This window comes from Melanerpes formicivorus, unplaced genomic scaffold, assembly GCF_026170545.1.
Source record: "Melanerpes formicivorus ecotype bairdi unplaced genomic scaffold, bMelFor1.0.p_v2 SCAF_32, whole genome shotgun sequence".
In the NCBI taxonomy this organism is placed as follows: domain Eukaryota; kingdom Metazoa; phylum Chordata; class Aves; order Piciformes; family Picidae; genus Melanerpes; species Melanerpes formicivorus.
The window spans coordinates 9,694,058-9,716,505 of NW_027142384.1; the positions used below are offsets into that span (position 1 = coordinate 9,694,058).

General features: G+C 46.8%; 1 protein-coding gene across 2 annotated transcripts in view; it reads left to right on the forward strand.

Moving 5' to 3' along the window:
* ZFHX4 (zinc finger homeobox 4) overlaps positions 1-22,448 on the forward strand; it is a 184,265-nt gene that overhangs the window by 27,717 nt on the left and 134,100 nt on the right. Inside the window, exon 3 of one of the 2 annotated variants that reach the window (XM_068155591.1) lies at positions 791-1,293. In XM_068155591.1, the coding sequence (XP_068011692.1) occupies positions 791-1,293 (503 nt within the window). The remainder of the gene's footprint in view (positions 1-790; positions 1,294-22,448) is intronic. The other variant, XM_068155592.1, reaches the window with a different exon arrangement.

Here is a 22,448-nt window from a genome sequence, read left to right on the forward strand (position 1 = left end):
AAACTAGCCAAAAGAAAGGCAGCTCTGTTTTCTGCAGGTTTTAATTATCTGGACAGGTCAACATTTCCAGGCAGGAATGCGATCTTTTCTTTCGTACCTGACAATGCCCCTTTATGGTTAGCAAATTGTCTGTGTGCCAAGTCTAAGAGGAGGGCAAATGGGAATCAACTGCTGGTGTGTGAGCAGCGTGCTGTCAGTCTGCTCCCAAATGGTACAGGCTGGTGCTAGAAAGAGTCCTCGAACTTTGGTCACTTCCAACGTTTCCTCATCCACGTGCCTAAATCATCCTGGTGTTGTTTGCTTGGGTGCGTTTGAACATTGGGGATGCTGAGGTCTGGTACCAAAGGTAGCCAAATGAGTACAGCTATGCTTATCCTAATGACTATATTGTAGATATATATACATTGACCTACCTCCAGCATCATTTAAAGGATGTAACAAAACTACAATTAGCGCTGTGTAAGTTAATCTGGGCTTTTAAGTTACAAAAGCATTGCTGTTTTGTTATTTTATTGATCAGCTTTCATGCCTTTGAAAATACAAATTCCAGAATGACATCATGCCCAGTAGGAGTAATTAAAGCTATCTGATGAGGGAATTTAGAAGTTGAAAGGGATGATTGTAATTGATCTTGATTCAATCCTATTATAGCTTTTTATAGTTTAAGCTCTAGAGAAAGCAAACTCCTTGTCAAGGCTTTATTTTACAGATTCCTTTGTGTGTGCTCTGCTTGCTGGTCTCTACTTTCCCTTTTAATTTTTTTATTTATTTTTTTTTCCCCCCCCTGTAGTAAATAATGAGCTGCCGCCTGAAATCCGGCTTGCCAGTGGTCAGCTAATGGGTGATGACCTGTCCCTCCTTACTGCAGGAGAGCTGTCACCTTACATCAGTGACCCAACGCTGAAGCTTTTCCAGTGTGCTGTTTGCAACAAATTCACCTCTGACAGCCTGGAGGCCCTAAGTGTGCATGTGAGCAGCGAGCGCTCGCTCCCCGAAGAGGAGTGGAGAGCTGTAATTGGAGACATCTACCAGTGCAAGCTCTGTAACTACAACACTCAGCTCAAAGCCAACTTCCAGCTCCACTGCAAGACTGACAAACACATGCAGAAATACCAACTGGTGGCTCACATTAAAGAAGGGGGCAAAACAAACGAGTGGAGGCTGAAGTGCATTGCCATTGGCAACCCAGTTCACCTCAAGTGCAACGCCTGTGACTACTACACCAACAGCGTGGATAAATTGCGCTTGCACACCACCAACCACAGGCATGAGGCCGCCCTGAAGCTCTACAAGGTAAGCCACCGACAGCCACTGCAGAGCAAGAAAGGAAGTGTTTGGGTGCTAACTGAGCAAGCCTTTGGTTGTGTGGCCAGTGTGTGTAGAGCCGACCCAAAGCCATGCAGGTGTGGCAGGGAGCAGTGCTCCTGGGGAGCAGTGCTCCAGGGGATCCGTGCTCCGGGGGGGCTGTGCTCCTTGGGAGCAGTGCTCCAGAGGAGCCGTGCTGGTTCACCTCAGGGCCCCTTTCAGATGGGGGAACACAGAGAATGGCAGATTTTACTTTTTTTTTTTGTTTTCCCCAAAGAGGTTCACTCACAACAAATGGCCAGAGGGGTTTTACATCTCTTGGCATCTTCTCATTCCATTTTGAATAGAAGCTTGCTGCAGGTGGTGGGCAATGCTGATGTTTCCATAGTGCGTAAGGGAAGGAGATCACTTTCTGGCACGTGTGTCTGTTTGCAGCCCTGATCTATCACAGCCAAGTTATTTCACATTGGTATTTTCAGTAAGCACATGGGATATTACCAGGGATATTCCAAAGTAAGCACTGTCATCCTTTTGTCTGCCCTTCTTTTCCAAGCCAGTAATGATTTTTTTCACAAGCATGAAAAGAGTGTGGTGTAGATAAATATGTTAGCAGAATGGCAACTATATTTTTATCTTTCCTGGAAAAAACTCTGTGGCTATAATGAATATGTGGGAGTGATGAATACCGTTTATTACACAACTTGTCATGCCTTTTTCCAAACCTTAATTATGGGGTAACTTATTTTCTGCAGCCTGTTTACTGGATGGGCTTGATTGTCTTGGTTGCTGGACAAAATATATTCATTTCCAAGATGAATAACTTCATAACTCATTAAAAAAAAACCCAACAAAACAACTAAAAACCAAAAATAACCCACCCCCCCAAAAAAAAAAACCCACAACAACAACAACCACCAACAATTTCTTTTGTCTAGGGGATATAAAAATTCAGGAAATATTGCAAACCATTAGTCACTGTAACAAGCTCTAAATATGATTAGAAAATCCATTTTGCAAGTGTTACCTATTGATTTGTACTAGAAATCTGTGATAACTAAACTATCAGGAGTTATCTGTGGGTTGCAGCGAGGATGCGGCAAATGTGCTTGCAGAACAAGTAGGGAAGAGCCTCCCTCAGCACTTCTCTAATTTAAGCACGAAATGCTTAAATTTCTTGTTGCTTCTTGTTGTTTCGTGGTGTTTGTCCGCGTTCTGCTGGTTGTGCTGAGCTAGCACAGGGTGCACAGGCAATAAGAAGGGGTTTTTAGTTTACAACCTGGTGGTTGTAAGCCTTGGTGGATCTGCTGTGGACAAGAATGGCTGCAGCAGCAGGTTGAGTCTAAGCTTGTCCCAGTGCTGGCTGCTCTTCTCATTTCGCCAGGTGCTTCATTGAAATTGGATTTTTCTTTAGCTCTAGGGGTGGGATTTTTCGTGCTTATTCATGGCTTGTGTTTGTTTGTTTGTTTTTCTTAAGAGCCAAAGTTTTGTTCTGAAAAGAGCTTAGAGTCTAGTGTCACAGCTAGCCTGCCTCAGCAGCAAAACTACCTTCAGAAGGGCCTGCTCCCTGGCATCCATGAAGTGGTTCTTGTTCCCTCCAGTTACCTTGGTTCTGGAACCACACTCCTCAGTCAGGTTTCTCCAGTGATGAACTTTAAATATTCCTGGTCCCTATCTCTTTCTCTGGATCATTTCAATGATCTGGTTTGTAAGGCCACCATTCAGAGAAATGCTGCTGCAAAGCATGTCACAGAGAGGCAAGACAGAATGGCAAGGCAGAGAGCTTCCCTCAGATGGTTTCACTGCCAAAGTTTTGGAAGCTGTTCAGAATAAGATGCCAGTTGCTGATTTTTAAAAATAAAGCTGTGGGCATAACACTGGAGTTGCAAGGTAGAAGCTATCTGCTCAGGACAGCACTGTCTCTTCACACACTCAACCCAGTCCCTGGAGAAATCTGTGTTGTGGGAAGATTCATACTGGATGTGAGGAAGAAATTCTTCACCACGAGAGTGGTGGAGCCCTGGAATGTGCTGTCCAGGGAGGTGGTTGAGGCCCCGTCCCTGGAAGTGTTTAAGACCAGGCTGGATGAGGCACTGGCCAGCCTGATCTAGTGTGAAGTGTCCCTGCCCATGGCAAGGGGGCTGGAACTAGATGATTCTTGTGGTCCCTTCCAACCCTGACTGATTCTAGTAGGTTTGGGTTTGCAGCATGTCCTACAAAACATCTGATTCAGCGCGCTAAGGGAGCAAGTCTCAGCTCTTAACCCTCATCACTGCAAGTGTCCTGCCACTGAACCTGATGCTTTGCCAGATTCTGGTTTGTTAGATTGAGCAATTCCACAGTGTGTGTGGTGTAGCTGTCACACGTGGCATATGACTACTGCTAACCTTTTTAAGTTGAGCCTCTGAAGCTGTTAGGATGAAAGACATCCCAGGGGAGAAGAAAGGCATAAGCTCTTAAACACCCTCCTGCCCTACGGAAGGACAGTTGAAAATGTACTGCTGGTAACTATTTGGGTATTAGTTATAGAACCATAGAATCTTTTGGATTGGAAGGGACCTTAAAGATCATCTAGTTCCAACCCCTTCCATGGGCAAGGATGCCTCCTAGAGCAGGTTACTCAAGGCCCCATCCATCCTGACTCTGAACGCTCCACAGCTGCTCTGAGCAATGTGTTCCAGGGCCTCACCGCCCTCATGGGGAAGAATTTCTTCCTCATGACTACTTTAAATCCAGTTTCTTCCAGGTTGAAGCCATCATCCCTTATCCTGTCATTCCATGCCTTTGTAAAAAAGTCTCTCTTCAGCACTCCTTTAGCCCCCTTCAAATACTGGAAGACTGCTTGGAGGTCTTCTTGAAGCCTTCCCTTCTCCAGGCTGAATAGCCCCAACTCTCTCAGCCTGTCCTCAGAGGAGAGGTGCTCCAGTCCTCTGATTGTTTTTGTGGCCTTCTCTGGGCCTGCTCCAACAGTTCCATGTCCTTCTTGTGTGGGAGGTGCAGAGCTGGACATAGGAGTACTGGTGGGGTCTCAGCAGAGCAGAAGGGCAGAATCCCCTTGTTGGCCTGCTGCCCACGCTGCTGGGGATGCAGCCCAGCACAGGGTTGGTCTCTGGGCTGCAGGTGCACATTGCTGGCTCATGTTGAGCTTCTTCTCACCCAGCACCCCCAAGTCCTTCTCCTCAGATCTGCTCTCCATTCACACTCCATCCAGCCTGGATTTGTGCTTCGGATTGCCCCTAGCCAGGTGCAGGACCTTGCCCTTGGCTTTGCAGAATTGATAAAGCGAGTAAAAAAGTCATGTCTCCTGATAGCTGGCCTTTTAAAGACTTCTCCTTAGGGGTGCTAGTGAGATTTCAGCTTTTACAAGTTTCTGTCCCTCAGGACTGCCTAGAGAAGCTTGGAAATTGGAGCCCTGCTAGGTTTCACAGCTCTCAGAAAGCAGATAGCAGGCATGGACTGTTTTTACTTAATCTCATTTTAAGGCTAATTTGAAAGAAGAGAGTGATATTTATACCAGCATTTGGGATATAGGCATTATTCTTGGCTAAGGTTTGGGGGAAGCAGTACAATGATGTGCACTGAGTCACCCCCAAGTTCTAGATGTGCACTTGCAGCCCAGAGAGCCATGCAGAGCCTGGGCTGCAGCAAGAGAAGCATGGCTAGCAGGGCCAGGGAGGGGATTCTCCCCCTCTGCTCCACTCTGCTGAGACCACACCTGGTGCACTTTGTCCAGCTCCAGACCCCCTGTTAGAGGAAAGATATGGATGTGCTGGAAGGTGTCCAGAGAAGGGCCGTGAGGATGATCAGAGGGCTGGAGCACCTCTGCTATGGAGACAGACTGAGGGAGTTGGGGCTGTTCAGTCTGGAGAAGACTCTGAGGGGACCTTCTTGTGGCCTTCCAGTATCTGAAGGGGGCTCCAAGAAAGCTGGGGAGGGACTTTTGAGGGTGTCAGGGAGTGATAGGACTGGGGGGAATGGAGCAAAACTAGAAATGGGTAGATTCAGATTGGATGTTAGGAAGAAATTCTTCCCCATGAGGGAACTGGAACAGATTGCTCAGGGAGGCATCCTGAAAGTTTTTAAGGCCAGGCTGGATGTGGCATGTGGCTCTGGGCAACCTGATGTAGTGTAAGGTATCCCTGCCCATGGCAGGGGGGTTGGAACTGGTTGATCCTTGAGGTCCCTTCCAACCCTGACAATTCTGTGATTCTGTGTGCTTCAGAACAGAATGAGACACCGCTGCCTGTCACCCAGCAAACCTCACTTCTCCTTGCTGGTGTGCAGCCAGGCCTCAGGATGGGAAAAAAGGAGATTTTGGAAGCCTCTGAAGCTAGCTGCTAGCAGGCTTGATGGTTTTGTCAGCTCTTGGTGAAACTGTTGACACCAAGAGAGTTGTAAACTTTAGTCCTGATGCATCAGATAAACTTTTGGAGCACCTAAGGAAGGGGAAAAAAAACCCAAAAAGAACATTAATTTGCATGAATAATAGATAGATGCCTTGGGAGCCATATCCAATATTCATGAGTTGTGTTTATATTCAAGCAGCTCCTCCAACTCTTTTAAAATTAAGGTGCTGTGGATATGGTTTGGCAATAAAAACTTTAATACTAAAACCATCTGAAAGCACAGAAAAAAAGAATCTGGGACTTTGTTCCTTCACTTTGTCAAGGACCTCAAAGTTTCTTCTTGAGTCCTTTATATTTATTTAAATGTTATTGTTTTGTGAGTTTTCCTTTTATAAATGTTGCCAGAGCATCTTGATTTCTCTTCCTGTGCTTAACTAGTGATGGAATAAAAGCATGTCTTTTCATAACCAGAGCTTTTAAAGCCACCATGAAGATCAGAGCTTCTCTTCTGATGCTGTATAATTTTAGGCAGCACTGAAATGTCACTTTTAGAGTTAGGTTCTAAATGTGGCAAAGTGAAACCTTCAGCTGTTTTCCAAGTTATTTCAGAAAGAAAAGGCCTGATTGCTCCTTACAGAAGTGCAGTATTCCAGTGGTGGGGTAATACAGCTGGTAGGAACCAGAACAGAGATGGTTTTACCTGGCGTGAACTCAGCTTGGCCCAAATGAATTTCCCAAAGAATTTGGAGTGTGGGGCTCAGTATTAGCAATTCAGACCACACAGGAGTTTGGTTGGTCCTTTGCAGTGTCCATCCAGAAGCATTCAGTGATGCCACAAGCAAACAGAGAAGGCCTCTGTAGGAACAGTGTGTGTTTCATTCTGCAGGAGGATGAGTTTGGCTGCTGCAGGCTGGGGAAGCTGAGGCAGGACAACCATCTGTCTCTGGGGATAAAATGTACAGGGAAATTGGTTTGGTTGGAAAAGCCCTCTAAGGTCACCACTCCAACCATCAACCCAACACCACCACGTCCCAGAGTGCCATGGCCACATGTTTCTTGAACACCTCCAGGGATGGGGACTCCACCACCTCTCTGGGTAGCCTGTCCCAATCCCTGACCACTCTTGCAGCAAAGAAATTGTTCCTGATCTCCAACCTAAGCTTCCCTTGACACAATTTCAGGCCGTCTCCTCTCCATCTATCACTCAATACTAGGGAAAAGAGACCAACCCCACCTCACTCCAATCTCCTTTCAGGCAGTTATACAGAGCAATGAGGTCTCCCCTCAACCTCCTCTTCTCCACAGTAAACACCCCCAGGTCCCTCAGGTGCTCCTCACCAGCCCTGTTCTCCAGACACTTTCCCAGCTTTGCTGCCCTTCTCTGGACCTGCTCAGCTGGAACTGCTCTTAAGGAAACCATTTTCTAGCTTAGTCAAACAGTTCTTGCTGCAGGGAACTGCAATAAATATCATGCCCCGTGCTCATAACATAAGTTTCCAAATAGTTCAAACAGATAAATAAATACAGGGTAGCCTTGCGTGAGGTAGACTGGATTGACTGGGAAGAAGCTTTAGTTAACCAAGCAGCTGAACGACACGATGGATTTCTACTCACAAAGAGATATTTGAAGTTGCCCTGTCGATAAATATTAGCTGATGGTAACTTTAAAAGACATTACTTTCTATATTGGATGTTTACTGCAGTTTACATCCTATCTGCAACTCTTGGGGAACTCAGGGGAAGTGACAGGCAGCAGTTAGCAGATTAATACTTGGCTGTGTGAAAACTACCTTGGTTTCCCCCTTTATTGACAAAATATTGATCCATAACACTATTAATGCCCGGATTGTCAGCTCAATTTGGACAGATCACTTTGCCTCTCTGTTTTCTCAAACGGCAAAGGTATGGCCCAAAAGGAGTGACCGGATTTCAGTGTAGGAGGGTTAAAGGTTAAAGGTTAGCTCCAAAGCATCATCTGCCTAGCTTCTTAACTTTAAACTGATCAATTTAATGAAAATCTGTTTTGCAGATGGTGTTTTAATGTTTTTGGCAGGATTTAGGCAGCTTGAACATTAGACGTATGCTAGTAAAAATTATTTCTTTATTTGACCAGAACAACACCTTTTCTTTTATGTTTTAAGGTAAAAAGCATGTGGGTTATGGTATTTTGGCAAAGGACCCAGAAGCAGAAAAGTGTTGATGATCTTTCCATATGGGCTCCAACCCAGAATGCCCTGATGTCTATTGCTAACGATGGCTGAAGAAACAAACAAAGCCGCATTCATTTTTTTTACCAGAACGTTTCACTTTGAACCCATAAGGAAGAATTTCAGTCAGGGCTGTCCTTGTCTTCCTTGCCCAGGGTGGAATGCAGCAAGCATTAACATTTTCAACCTGGCAGAGCAGGCCGATTGTCTCCTTCAGACCTTGTGTTTGTAGATCAGCAGTATTCTTTTTCCTCCTCACAGTAATTGTGTTACTGAGCTGTAGGTACCACAAAGAACAGGGCAAATTAGTCAGCCCCAATGGTGAGCTTTATCTGATGGAGGCTGGCTGAATAAACAAAGACTCAGATGCTCAGAAGTGTACAGCAGAGCTTTGTGTCTATGTGTTAGGAGAATCTGGCCCTCACAGTTTTTGCCAAGCTCATGAAGTTTCAGCACAAGTGTGTCTTTCTGTTTTCAGATGCATGCAACTGGGCAGGAATGTCTTGGGCTGCTAATGCAGTCCCCTTCTAGGTTAACTTTGTAATTAGCTGGGACTCGAGCCCTCTGCTGACATGCATTGTAATATTGCACACACCAGCAGAGCCTGCATGTAGCAGTCATGAAAGTGGTGCCCTTTGTTTCATATTGACCTTCCAACTTATTTAAAAAAGACTTTTACAACGAGCCTTTGTTTCGGCCACAAATGATCATAAACAGCTTTCTAAAGAGCCCAATAAAATGAGATAATCACAAATGTGCAACATCACATATTGAAAGGGTGGGAGAACAAATGGGGCTTTTACCATATTTTATAGGATGGATTTATGGTCTGTCCTTGGGTCACTTAGGGCCAAGAATTTTCATGGTCAACTGCTGGGTCCTGCTAGCTAGCATCCTCTACAGGAAATGCAAATACCACGCAGCACCTGCCCTTCAGCTGGGCTTAGGCATGGCTTTTGTAAAGCGAGATGTCCTCTTCTCTGCTGGTTCAAAGTCAAAAGCTTAATTAGACTAGGTTTGGTTTGTTTTATTTCCCCCCCTGCATCTGCCCTCAGTGAAGCAGAAGAGCCTGTCTGGATTCCGCAATGCTGTTTGCATATTTGGGTTTTAAATCAGCCAGGGAGATTGAACGCTTTGCTCTTCTTTATCACGTGCAGGAGGCACAAGTGGGATTTAGTCCTTAGGTAACTTTTAGTGTAACAGTTCCCCAGGGAGCACTGCTTGGGTTTTTCTCATTATCCTTGTTCTGGATGAAAGCATCGTTGTTAGGAATTAGCAACTGGAGGGGGGTGGTGTGGGGGTGGTGTGTGAAGGGGTGGTGTGGGGGTGGTGTGTGAAGTGTATGCATAGGGACGCAAACGGACTAAGAGCCCCCATCACTTTGTTTGCTTTACTCTGTTTGGCATGAAATGTTGATACTCCATCAGTCCGGAATTAACAGAAAGCCACATTCTTTTCATTGCAATTGTCCTGCACTAACTTTTTAATTTAAAATCAAATATCCTAGATATGTGCCAGTCCAATTATTGAACTGTCATTGTCCCAGTATGATGGTAAAAGAGGTCAGGAGATTGTGCAGCATTGATTTGCATAAAAATCATTGTGGAAAGGAAATTGGAATATGTCTGCACATCTGAGGAGCCAAAGCATGCTTTGCTTAATCTTATTCTTGTTTGGTTAGGTGAAGAAAGCTGTTTCCAGTGATAAACAAAAGTTATTCCCTTTTGTTGCTGAGCACAAACCTCACAGTAGAGGATATTTCAGTTTTTATAGTACTTTCATTTAAGGCTTTAAATGTTTTATGAAATTTAATTTCCACTGCAAGTTTTACTTGCTGTAATTCAGAGTGTACTCTTGTGCTTGCACTCAGAAGGGGAAATGACTGTTGCAAGAACACGTTGTGTAGTCAACTGCACATCACCTACACCTATGCTGGGGGGACCTGGACACTACAGACAACTACACTTGGCACAAAACCAGCTGTCAGCTGGCAGAAGAATATTGCCCTCTTTTTGAATTGTTTTTAAATATCATAGTAGAGAAAGAAATTCTCATGGGCTATTTTGTGTCTCCATAATTGGATATTCTCAGATAGCCCTACCCAGTGGTCCTTGGGAAAACCAGCACGCTTTATGTTCAGCTTGTGGGACACTGCTAAAGCAAAAAGGTACCAGACTGTGCTTTAGGGAATTCCCATGGCCTGCATTGAAATGCCATCCAAGATCCCAGCCTGCATGCTGTCCCGGAGGAGTGTGAAAGGACACTCTCTAAAATGACAATTTGGACATGGCTTGCAGAGGCTTCTCTTTGAAAGGACAGATTGAGATGGCTTGCAGTGACTTCTCTTTGAAAGGACAGGTTGGACATGGCTTGCACAGGCTTCTCTTTGAAAGGACAGGTTGGACATGGCTTGCAGAGGCTTCTCTTTGAAAGGACAGATTGAGATGGCTTGCAGTGACTTCTCTTTGAAAGGACAGGTTGGACATGGCTTGCAAAGGCTTCTCTTTGAAAGGACAGGTTGGACATGGCTTGCAAAGGTTCCTCTTTGAAAGAACGGATTGAGATGGCTTGCAGTGACTTCTCTTTGAAAGGACAGGTTGGACATGGCTTGCAAAGATTTCTCTTTGAAGGGACAGTTTGGACATGGCTTGCAAAGGCTCCTCTTTGAAAGGGCAGTTTGGACATGACTTGCAGAGGCTCCTCTTTGAAAGGGCAGTTTGGACATGGCTTGCAATGTGCAGCCTGACTGGTGGATCCAGAGCAGGAAGAGTGAGGAGAAGCTGTACTGAGCAGATCAGCCTCATTTATTCAGCAGGCTCAATACAGAACATGGCTGGGTAACAGCTGGGGTTTGTGCCTGGAGTTCTTTCACTCTGGCATTAAGAGAAATGTGTAATTATTTCTGGCCGAGATGCAGAGTGGAGCTGCAGTGTGCAGCATGTGTGAACATTAGGGCAGTGGGAGTGCAGCTGCAGATGTGCATGAATAGATCTCAGCTCTGCATTTAGCAGCCACTCCCTCTCAGCCTTGCAGCACAGATTTTGTTGTTACCCTTAGGAGGTTGTAGCTATTCTTAGGTAACTCACCACAGGTGTCTTCTCCAGCACTGTGATTGCAGATTACCAGACTCTCCCAGGTGGGGTTTTTCTCCTCTGTTTCTTTCATGTGTTTAAGAATAGACACTGAAACCTCCCCCTGAAATGTGACAGAGGAGGTTGGTGTTGGCATGCTCCTGAGTACTTGAGCTCTGCTTGTGCTTTTGCTAAGTGACTTAGGGGAAACTTCCCCTCAGTTTCTGCATTTCTCAGTCCTTGCAGACAAAATGCCAGAACTGGGGGAATTACTGGAGAGCCGATGGGAGTGGAACCTTCTAGAGACCTTGTGCGCTGTGCACTCAGGACTGGGCTCTGAGCAGTTTGGTGCATGGATCTCTGCTCTGGTGAGACCTCACCTGGAGTACTGTGTCCAGCTGTGGGACCCCCAACACAAGAGATACATGAACTTGACAGAGTAGGTCCAGAGGAGGCCACAAAAATGATCAGAGGGCTGGAGCAGCTTTCCTGTCAGAACAGGGTGAGAGAGTTGGGGCTGTTCAGCCTGGAGAAGGCTCCAGGGACACCTTAGAGCTGCATTTCAACATCTAAAGGGGACCTACAGGAAGGCTGGGGAGGGACTGTTCAGAAGGGCCTGTGGGGATAGGACAAGGGGTAATGGTTTGAAACTGGAGCAGGGCAGAGTTAGGCTGGACACCAGGAGGAAGTTCTGCACAGTGAGAGTGTTGAAATACTGGAACAGGTTGCCCAGGGATGTGGTTGAGGCCCTGTCCCTGGAAACGTTCAAGCTCAGACTGGATATGTCCCTGGACAGCCTGATCTAGTTGGAGGTGTCCCTGCTGAGTACAGGAGGTTGGACATGATGGGCTGTGTGTATATCTTGCTAGACAGACAAATTGATTTCTTGCATGTTTTTTTTCTCTCCACTGGAGTACCAGTGGAGCAATGCTCCAGCCAAGTTTTGTACGGAAGGGGGAACACTGGTGTGCATCGTAGCGATTCCAGTGGTTTTGGCAAGGATTTGGCACAATCCAGGACACATTTTATTAGATAAACTTCCATGTCTGTGTTTGTGGGCAAAGCAATGGAAGTGCACCAGGAAGTAGGAAGCAGTTATGTAAGTGTGGGTATCACAGAATCACAGAATGTTAGGGGTTGGAAGGGACCTCCGGAGATCATTGAGTCCAACCTCCCTGCCAGAACAGGAGCATCCAGGACAGGTCACACAGGAACACAGGTTGTGAAAGTCTCCAAGAAAGGAGACTTCACAACCTCTCTGGCAGCCTGCTCCAGGGCTCCAGCACCCTCACAGTAAAGAAGTTTCTCCTCATGTTGAGGTGGCACATTCTGTGTTCCAGCTTTTATTTGTTGTTCCTTGTCCTATCATTGGGCACCACCAAAGAGCACACCACCGCCTTCACACCCACCCCTCAGATATTTATAGACACCGATGAGGTCCCCTCTCAGCCTTCTTTTGTGTTAACAAAACATAAATTACAGGTGGTAGCTTGTGGTGGTGTGTGATCCTGGTGGTCTGCCTGCTGGGCTGGTGTACTTCATCCAGGCAGATCTGCAGAATGATAGTCACACATCCTTGTGCTGATCTGTAAAGTGAAGCTTTGCTGAGAGCCATAAGACCTTTGCTTTGTGGACAGCCCTGAAGGAGGATGTCATGGAAATGACCCCCTTGGTCTGCAGCAGAAGGTGCCAGCCCTGCAGCTCCACAGCAGGCAGACACAGGGAGGGTTTTGCAGCATAGCCTCAGGGGAAACTGTCCCTGTGGGGGGGAAGGCATTGAGATAATCTGTAGCTTTTAAAGGCAGGGGGCATTGAAGGAAACAAGACTTGAGCAGAGGTAGTCCTTGAATGATGAAGTGTGCAGATTCCCATGCCTGGGGCAGCCTTGTGCAGCAGCAGTGACAAAAATAGGACAAAAAAAATGGTTTTGTCATATAGGAGGAGTGTGAGCAATGCTCCTCTGTGTGAATAGGGAACTACACACTGCGTGGTGATGTCAGCAGATACACCTCAGAGTACTGCAGCAAAAGGGCATGTGTGACCACGGGAGCTGCCCAACAAACAAAACCAAACAGTGCCACTATTTCAGAGCTGCTAGCCCAGGGCGTTCGGCAAGCCAGGCTGTGACCCTGGCTCACACAGCTCAGATACAGCAGCTAGGTCAAGTGCAGGCAGCCCAGCATGTGGAATTGTTTGGGTTGGAAAAGGCCTTTCAGATCATACAGTCCAACCATTCTCTGACTTTACCAAGGCTGGGGTTACACCATGGTGTGGTGCCCTCAGCACCACATCTCTGCCTCTTTGAAACACCTCCAAGGATGGGGATTCAACCACCTTCCTGGGGAGCCTCGTCCAGTAGCTGAAAACCCTTGCAGTCAATTTTCTTTTAATATCCAATGTAAACTTTCCCTGGCACAAACTGAGGCCATTTCCTCTCATTCTGTCACTTGTTACTAGGTAGAAGAGACCAATCCCCCTCTGGCTCTGACCTCCTTGCAGAGAGTTATAGAGAGCCAGAAGGTCTCCCCTCAGCCTCCTCTTCTCCAGACTAGTCAATGCCAGTTCCCTCAGCTGCTCCTCACCAGCCCTGTTCTCCAGATCCTTCCCCAGCTTTGTTGTCTTTCTCTGGACGTGCTCCAGCCCCTCAATGTTCTTCTTGGAGTGAGGGCCCCAAAACTGATCCCAGGACTCAAGGTGTGGCCTCACCATTGCTGAGTAAAAGGGAACAATCTCTGCCCTGTTCCTGCTGGCCACACCATTGCTGATCCAGGCCAGGATGCTGGTGGCCTTCTTGGCCACCTGGGCACACCCTGGCTCATCTTCAGACAGCTGTTGATCATCGCCCCCAGGTCTTTCTCTACTGGGCAGTTCCCAGCCACTCTGTCCCAAGCCTGGAGCATTCACAGAGTTGTTGTGATCCAAGTGTAGGAGGTCAGTGTTCCGGAGTCTGCCCAAAGGAGAGTGTTTATTTGGAATCTCAGTTCTTCCTTAAAGCTCTCCTAAGGAAGCAGAACATATGCCACCTCCTTGCAGTGCTTCTGGAGAGAACCATGGAGCCTCCTCTAACCAGAGAGGCAGCACAAAAGCTGCTGTTCAGGAACAGTTTTTGCCCAAAGGCTTTATAGAAAAATAGGTCACCCTTATTCAGAGGAAGCTGAAGACCAGTCCTGTTGAGACGACCTGTGTAAAACAAGGGCTTGCAGTGGAAATTCTACTTAGCAGAACTTCAGCAGGCACTTCCAATGATCCATGTCACCTTGTCCAACTCCCTGCCCCTCACCTGAAAATAAACTGTAATCCTAAGAGTACTCCTTGAACTCTGGCAGGCTTGGTGCTGTGACCACTTCCCTGGGGAGCTTGTTCCAGTGACTGAGCCTCTCAGTGAAGAACCTTTTCCTGCTGTCCAGTCTGCACTTCCCCCGACACGGCTTCATTCCCTTCAAAGAGCGATGTTCCTATTTTCTGTGTAACCTAGACAAAAACTGGCTGCCTGGGACATAGATTGAGGCCAAAATACTGAAGTTTTCTAATTGAAGAAACATTTGGTGAATGATTAGAAGATTGATATTTTTACAGCTAGAACAATGAAACAAAGTCTAAGGAGGACCTTGGTATTCTTGCTCTTTGTGTCTGCTGGTGATGAGAGCATGGAAAAAAGCTTGCTTTAATACTGCAATGAGACAGCTTTCAATATCTAGATGTTGCTATTTTGGAAACACCCTCTGGCATTTGCAGATATGTGTGCAGCTAATGAATGACTGGAAATCAGGAAGAGTGAAGCTGGTGGAATGAAAAAAAAAAATGAGGCCAAACTGCAAGTGTTTCTGAAAACCTTATGTCCTTATTTGTCCAGGAACTTCTGTGACTCAAAATCTTTGACCCAGGAGGAAGGCAGGGCCCTGCTGGGATATATCAGAGCAGGATCTTCTGAAGTCAGCTCTCAGATGACAAAGATAACAGGCCACGAAAAATAGTTTCAAACTAATTTTACCAGATCTGTGACCAGGAGTCATTGGGCAGGTTTGAAAACACTGCTCTTGACCCCTGGGACTAATTCTGCTGCAGATGCATCTCAGAAATCATAGACACAAAGAATGGGTTGGGTTGGAAGGGACATCCAGTTCTGAACCCCTCTGCCATGGACAGGGACACCTTCCATTAGCCCAGGTTGCTCAAAGCCTCATCCAACCTGGCCTTGAGCACTTCTAGGGAGAGGACTTCTACAACTTCTCTGGGCAACCAGTTCCAGTGTCTCACCACCTCCACACTACAGAATTTCTTCCTAATCTCCAGTCTATATCTGCCATCTTTCAGTTTAGAATCGTTACCCCTCATCCTGTCACTACAGGAAGGCCACTATAAGGTCAGCCTGCAGCCTTCTCTTCTCCAGGCTCAACAGGCAGGCTTCTTCAGGCTCTGGCTCCCTTAGTCTCTCCTCATAGGAGAGATGCTCCATCCCTCAGATTATCTTCCTGGCCTTCCTCTGGACTCACTCAAGCAGGTCTGGTCTTTTGTGTTGTAAGCACCAAAGCTGAACAAGGTGCTTCAGGTGGGGTCTCAGAGCGCAAAGCAGAGAGGGAGAATCCCCTCCCTTGCCCTGCTGGTTACACTTCTCCTGATGCAGCCCAGGATAGGTTTGGCTCTCTGGGCTGGGAGTGATCATTGCCAGCTTGTACTCAGTTTCTCATCGACCAGTGCTCCCAAGTCCTTCTCTACAGGGCTGCTCTTGATCCACTCCTCGCCCAGCCTGTATTGTGCTTGGTATAGCCCTGATCCAGGTGCAGGACCCTGCATAGACTGACAGGCTGTACTCAAGCTGAGGATATCCCTTGGTGGTTTTTTGGCTTGCTAAGGCAGCCTTGTAGCTGAAGGGAATATACTGTCAGTGTGCCCTGTCTCCATGGCCCTGTGCCCACTGGTATTTCTTGTGACACGGCAGGCTTCACCAGTATCTTCAAGAGACTTTGAATTGCTGTGATTGATAGAACTCCACGGATAAAAGTCTTCAGAATTAGTCATTAGGACTCCTGATGGGTATTTCTGAGGAAGACCAGATCCTTTTTCAGTTCATCACTTTGAGGTCTCTTTGAATTTTCTAAGTTATTTTTTTCATGTATTGAAAAGCAAGAATAGGTTTGTGGGATCATCTATGACTCACATTACAGATAGGATCCGAGAGTCTTGCTTAGGTGTTTCTTTGCTTTCAGGAGCTCTCCACTGAAAAGTTCAAATTCTGTTACCTCAGCTACCTCAGAAGTATCAAACAGTTGAGAAGGTTCACCTAAAGCCTTTTGGGGTAGAGAAGGACCAGGAGCTGTGCTGGGCTTGAAGAATCATGTGGCTGCTGTATTAGGATAAAGAAGAGAGCTGAGCTGGTGATCAATAAAAGGAGAACTCTGGAATCTCATGCTCAAGCCTGGATCCCAGTTCACTCAGATGTTGTGCTCAGCAGATTTAAAAGCCTTGTGCCTCACTCGTTCACAATGGGAACTAAGCAGATGTCTCTCCTTTACTTCTAGTAGTTGTTTGTCCTAATAGATACAGAAAGTTAGCTCGATGCTGTCTGGAGTATGAAACAGAGCATGGCCTTGGGGAAAAAGGGAGTGTGTCTCTAAGTGAGCAGGAGTAAGTAAGAGGCTGGACCCCAATATGTTTGGCAGCCTAAATAGACTTTGTAGAAATGTAATTGGGCATACCACTTAATTTCTTCCCATATGTGAAGGAGTATCTGCCTTTCCCTCTGTCTGTATTTCTCTGTACATGCATTAACAGAGCATTTGGTACTGGCAGAAAGCAGTTAGAGATGGAGTCTGTTGACATTCCTGAGAGCCAGAGATTAGGGAGGAAGCCACAGGTGTTGAAGGCTGGATTTCCTGAACAGGGGTGCATGGATGGAAGCAAAAAGGCAGGTGTGAGTGCTAATGAAAATGTACATTTCCAGGAGCATGAGGAGAGTTTACAACCCTGAGAGCCCATACAGACCTGGGGCTGCTGCTGTCACCTGCACACAACTCCCTATATGTTAATGTCTGATGGAGTCAGGCCTGGATTTTCATTCCTGTTCTAATTGCCCTCTCCCAGTTACTCATAATCTTCTCAGAGACATTTTCAGGGCTGAAATGCTCAGGATTTGGTCTGGGTGTAAAGAATATTTCTTCTTTGGAGCGGTTTCTGACTTACACAATCATGAGGTATCTTTCCAACCTGTACCAATGAAAAAAATACTTGTAAATGAAGTCAGTCAAGCACACCTCTTCCAGGAATTGCCCCTAACAGGAGAGTGCTGGGTTAGAAGCCACACCGCATGAACAGGCCAAGTATGCAATCATTGTCCTATCACAGTAAATTAGACCATCACTCCACCTTATCTAATCTTTTCACCCCAGACTGGCTAACAACAACTGCTCCTCAGAGCAGAGCAAAGAAAAATTCTTTCATGGGCAACTGTGAAATAATGTGGCTCATACAGGAGCTCATACATTGCAGCTTTTCTAAATTGCTTTCATTCATCTAGGTTATTAAGTCTGGTTTGTTTACTCATCTGGTAACAGAACAAGAAAGGTCGTAGCATCCTAGAATGGCTCAGGTTGGAAGGGACCCCAGAGATCATCTACTCCAACCCTGCCACCACAGGCAGGGACACCTCTCAACTAGACTCAGCTGCTCAAGGCCTCATCCAGCCTGGTCTTGAACATCTCCAGGGAGGAGGCATCCACAGCCTCCCTGGGCAACCTGTTCCAGAGTCTCACCACCCCTTAAACTGAAGAGCTTCTTCCTCAGATCCATCTAACCCTGCTGCCCCTCAGCTTCAAACCGTTCCTCCTTGTCCTGTCTCTAGACACCCTCAGGAAAAGTCCCTCTGTAGCCTTCCTGGAGGATCACTTCAGCTATTGGAAAGCAGCTCTAAGATCGCCCCAAGAATCTTCTGTTCTCTAGGCTGACCACCCCCAGCTCACTCAGCCTCTCTTCACAGCAGAGGTGCTCCAGCATCTGGATTATCTTTGTGGTCTCCTCTGGATTCACCCCAACAGCTCTGTGTCCTTCTTATGCTGGGGACACCAGAACTGGAGGCAGTATTGGAGGTGAGGTCTCACAAGAGGTCTTGCTTGCTTTACCATCCTTCCAGAATCATTAGGGCTTGAATCTTCAGGGGTCCCTTCCAACCTAAACTATTCTATGAACCTATGAATTAATCTTTAAGGTCCCTTCCAACCTGACCTGTGCTATGATTCTGTATTATCTACTTTAAAGAAATCCCATTGTGCTCTGTGCTGGGAAGATGTTGCCTTTCATTGCATGTGACTTCCCACACTCTCCATCATGGTGTGGTTAACTTAGACAATAGTAACAGGATTGTTTGATGCCCAGCTTCAAATGATTCCTCCTGACGTGCATTTGCTTGGATTCATTTGTCAACACTGGCTTTCACCTGCGTGTGTAGCTAGCTTCAGACCTCTCTGGTATTCCCAATGGTGTCCCTCACGGCACTTTGGGATGTGGTTTAATGGCCATGGTGGTGTTAGGTCAACAGTTGGACTTGGTGATCTTGGAGGTCTTTTCCAACCAAAGCAATTCTATGATTCTGTGGTTCCTTGGCTGGTCTTGTCTGGCATGAATTTGTTCATACCCTCTGCAAGATGAATCCTAGCTTGATGTTACAATCATAGAATGGTTTGGGCTGGAAGGGAATAATTAAGGTTGGAAAAGACATCAAAGATGAAGAAGTATTCTGTGATCACTGAGTCCAGCTGTAATCCCCCTGCCATGGTCAGGGACACCCATGGTAACTTGTATTTCCAGAGGTAACTTGGGCTCTGTTCAGTGACCAGTTAGCTCCTCCAATTTGCTGTCTGTCCCTGTCAGTTTTTGGTCCCTTGCTTTTTCTGCCTCTGTTAGGTGCCTACAATAACTGGTTAGGCCACTTCCTGCTCAGTTATCCCAGAGGAAAACACTCCAGCTCTGGATTACCCCACGGGAGTATTTATTTCCTCACATACCAGGAGAGCAAAGGGAGGAAGCACCCAGCTTGTCCTGGTGTCACACTGCCTGTCTCTTCAGCCATCTGCCTCTTGTTGCTCTCCCAGCTTTACTGCTCTGCACAGTGACCTGGGCTGCAGGAACCAGCACCCAAAGCACAGCCATGGCTGCAAGTACCTACTCCAGTACCTACCTACCTGCAAGTACCTACTCCAGATGGTCATATGGTGGTGCAGACTGGAGGTGTTGTTCCTGCACACCTAGTGCGGGCTGCAAGGCAGAGGCGTAACTCAGATGGCCTCTTTGTAGTCTGCTCAGCACTAACTTTAATGTCTTATTGATTGTTATTAAGGTGCACCATGAAATACAGATGGGATGTCTGTTGTGCTTGAACTCATACTGTGGGAGCTGTTTTGACTTCCGGATTGCTCTGACCTTCATGCTGCTTGGCATTAAAACCTTTCACATTAGGGTTTGGAAGAGAAAGAAAGATGAAGTAACTAAATTACCCTGTAAGTAGTGTGAAGCAACGTGAAAATGTGATGCCAAATGCCCTCCCACCAAGTCAGCACAAAATTTGAAATGAAATACTAATTTGAGAGCAAGCCAGGAAGTTCCTGACTCCCTGGGTGGGGATATACAAACGCTGGTTGAAGGCAGTCGCCACCTGAATTTGAATTAGCTGTGCTACCTGCAGTGGTGAAGGAAGTGCTAAAAATGGAGGGATTAGGGTCTGATTGCCAGAAATGCTGAGCGCTAGCAGCTCCTCTTCCTTGCGTGTGTTTAGCGTCCTGGGTGCAAGGTAGTGACCAGCTCCTCTGTACTGATTGCCAGTCTCTGTCATGGAATCATGAAGGATGGAAAAAAACCATGAGATCATCCAGTCCAACCATCAACCCAACACCACCATGCCCACTAAACCCATCTCCAACAGTGCCATGGCCACACGGTTTTTGAACACCTGAAGGGATGGGGACTCCACCACCTCCCTGGGCAGCCTGTTCCAATGCCTCAGCACTCTTGCAGCAATGAAATCATTCCTAATCTCCAACCTAAACCTCCCCTGGTGCAACTTGAGGCCATTTCCTCACACAGCCCTCTTGGCTGGGTTCATTGGCTAGCTGGAGATAACACAAAAATTGCATCAGAGGCCCAATGACTGCTGCAGTGTCACTGCTGAACCCTGTCACACCACTAACTGGTTAAAGCAAAAGAAGCATGTTCAGATCTTGGCTGGAGCTCACTGAGTATATTTTCACAAAGTTAGATTTGAAATACTTCATCTTCTCCTCCCTCCCTCTTTCTGGAAAGCTGAAGCACAGCACCGTTGGGTTTTTTAGGGTTTTTTTCCCTTCATTTTTTCATTTGCTATGCCCTCATGAAGTGAGATACTTGTGAGGGGTTCTTGCTACCTCCAGCAGTTTGCATCTTAGAGCAGTTTACATCTCATGGAAGCTCCTGAAGAGGGTATTAGTGATGAGAAAACACCAAGTAAAGAAAGATATGACAAGCACAGGCTCACAAGACAGCCCTCTCCAGCCTTGGCTCAGCTCCCTTTCTGCCATTACTGGAGCTGAAGAAATTGGAGTTGGAAGCAAGTTGTCTGCTGGGGGCAGGGCAGCGTTGCTCTGCTTATGGCAGGGAGTCCCCGGCTGGCAGGGAGCCAGCTGTGTCTGCCCTGTCCTTCCCACCGCTCAGCAGGCAGGAGCTGTGGCAGCAGAAGGGCTGGGAAGGGCAGCAGCTAGAGCAGGTGTGAGCGTGTGGGTGATGAGAGGGAAACCCCCCTGCACAGGGAGCCCTGGGGAGCTCCTGGCTACAGCTGGCTCAGGGGGGTGCTGATGACTTCAGGAACCTTCCTATCTGGGACAGAAAAGCAGAGACTGCTGACACAAAGTGTAGGGCCTTCCTGCAGCCCTGTGCTGTGGTCCTGTGTTGCTCAGGTAGGTTTCATTTCTCATGTGCTCACCTTGCAGTGAGCCAGGCTGGACTGCATCAGTGCCTTCCGGGCCTGATAAATTACCACAGTCATTTCCAAGCATTGATTGGTCTTTTGAGCTGCTAAAACATCTAGCAGGCTCTCTCTCATTCACACAGCCCATCCTCCAGCTTTTCATCTGTCCTTTCAGCTTTGGTGATGATTATTTCCTAAATTTGCCACAGAGAGTCATAGAATCATTATGGTTGGAAATAACCTCTAAGATCATCAGGTCCAACCATCAGCCCAACACCACCATGGCCACTAAACCATGTCCTGAAGTGCCATTATGGCTCTCTACAGCTCCCTGAAAGGAGGTTATGATAAGTTGGGGGTCAATCTCTTTTTCCTAGTATCAAGTGATAACATGAGAGGAAATGGCCTCAAGTTCCACCAGGGGAGGTTTAGGCTGGACATTAGAAAACATTTCTTTGCTGCAAGAGTGGTCAGGGATTTGAACAGGCTGCCCAGGGAGGTGGTGGAGTCCCCATCCCTGGAGGTGTTCAAGAAACCTGTGGCCATGGCACCTGGGGTTTAACAGCCATGGTGGTGTTGGGTTGATGGTTGCACTGAATGATCTTAAAGGCTTTTTCCAACCTTAATGACTCCATGATTCGATGCTTTTCAGCTAGCAATGACACAAGCAAGCCCACGAGGTGTTTTCTTTAGTCTGAGATAGGTGATGCTGTTAACCCAATGCCTAAACATTTGCAAAGATACAGGCAAACAAAAGGGGGGTTCCTGCTTGTGTGACTTTTTATCCCCTTGTGGCCTTTGTCAGTGGCTTTAAAAAAATTGTTTATTTGTTACTAAAGTGGTGATGAGAGGCAAGAGACAGGAAGAATGGGGGCCAAATCAGTCTTTGTTGTCGTAGTGCTGATCTCAGTAGTGTTCCTCCAAGAATGGAGCTGGCCAGGAGTTTCCCCAAATGACTGTTTCTTAGCTCTGTCAGTTGGCTGGGACATGGCTCTCCTGTGGTTTGACTGCTGTGGTTTGTCACTACTGTGAGAAATTATCCAGTTCACAAAGTTCTGTTATTTGGGTAATTTCTTTCTGAAAGGGATGGTTACTGTTTCTGTTTTTCTGCTGGAGTTTATTTCGAGGGTTTTTCCGTTTGTTTCTGGTGCTCGAGAGAAAAAGGCTAGTGGTTACCAAGGGAGAGGCGGAGCTGCTCTGCAAGGAGGCTGTGGAAAAGAGGAGAGGATCTGATTCTGGAAGTGTTTTCCCTCTCACCAAATGAGCTCAGAGTGGGTATAGTTAGAATGAAGCCCACCTCCAGGGAAGTTTAGGCTGGAGGTGAGGAGAAAGTTCTTCCCAGAGAGAGTTGTTAGCCATTGGAATGTGCTGCCCAGGGAGGTGGTGGAGTTACCATCCCTGAAGGTGCTCAAGAGGGGATTGGTCACGGCACTTGGTGCCATGGTTTAGTAGTCATGAGGTCTTAGGTGACAGGTTGGACTTGATGATCTTTGAGCTCTCTTCCAACCTTGCTGATACTGTGATACTGTGATCTTTGAGGTCTTTTCCAACCTTATTGATTCTATGATTCTATGATTCCTGCTCACCAAAAGAG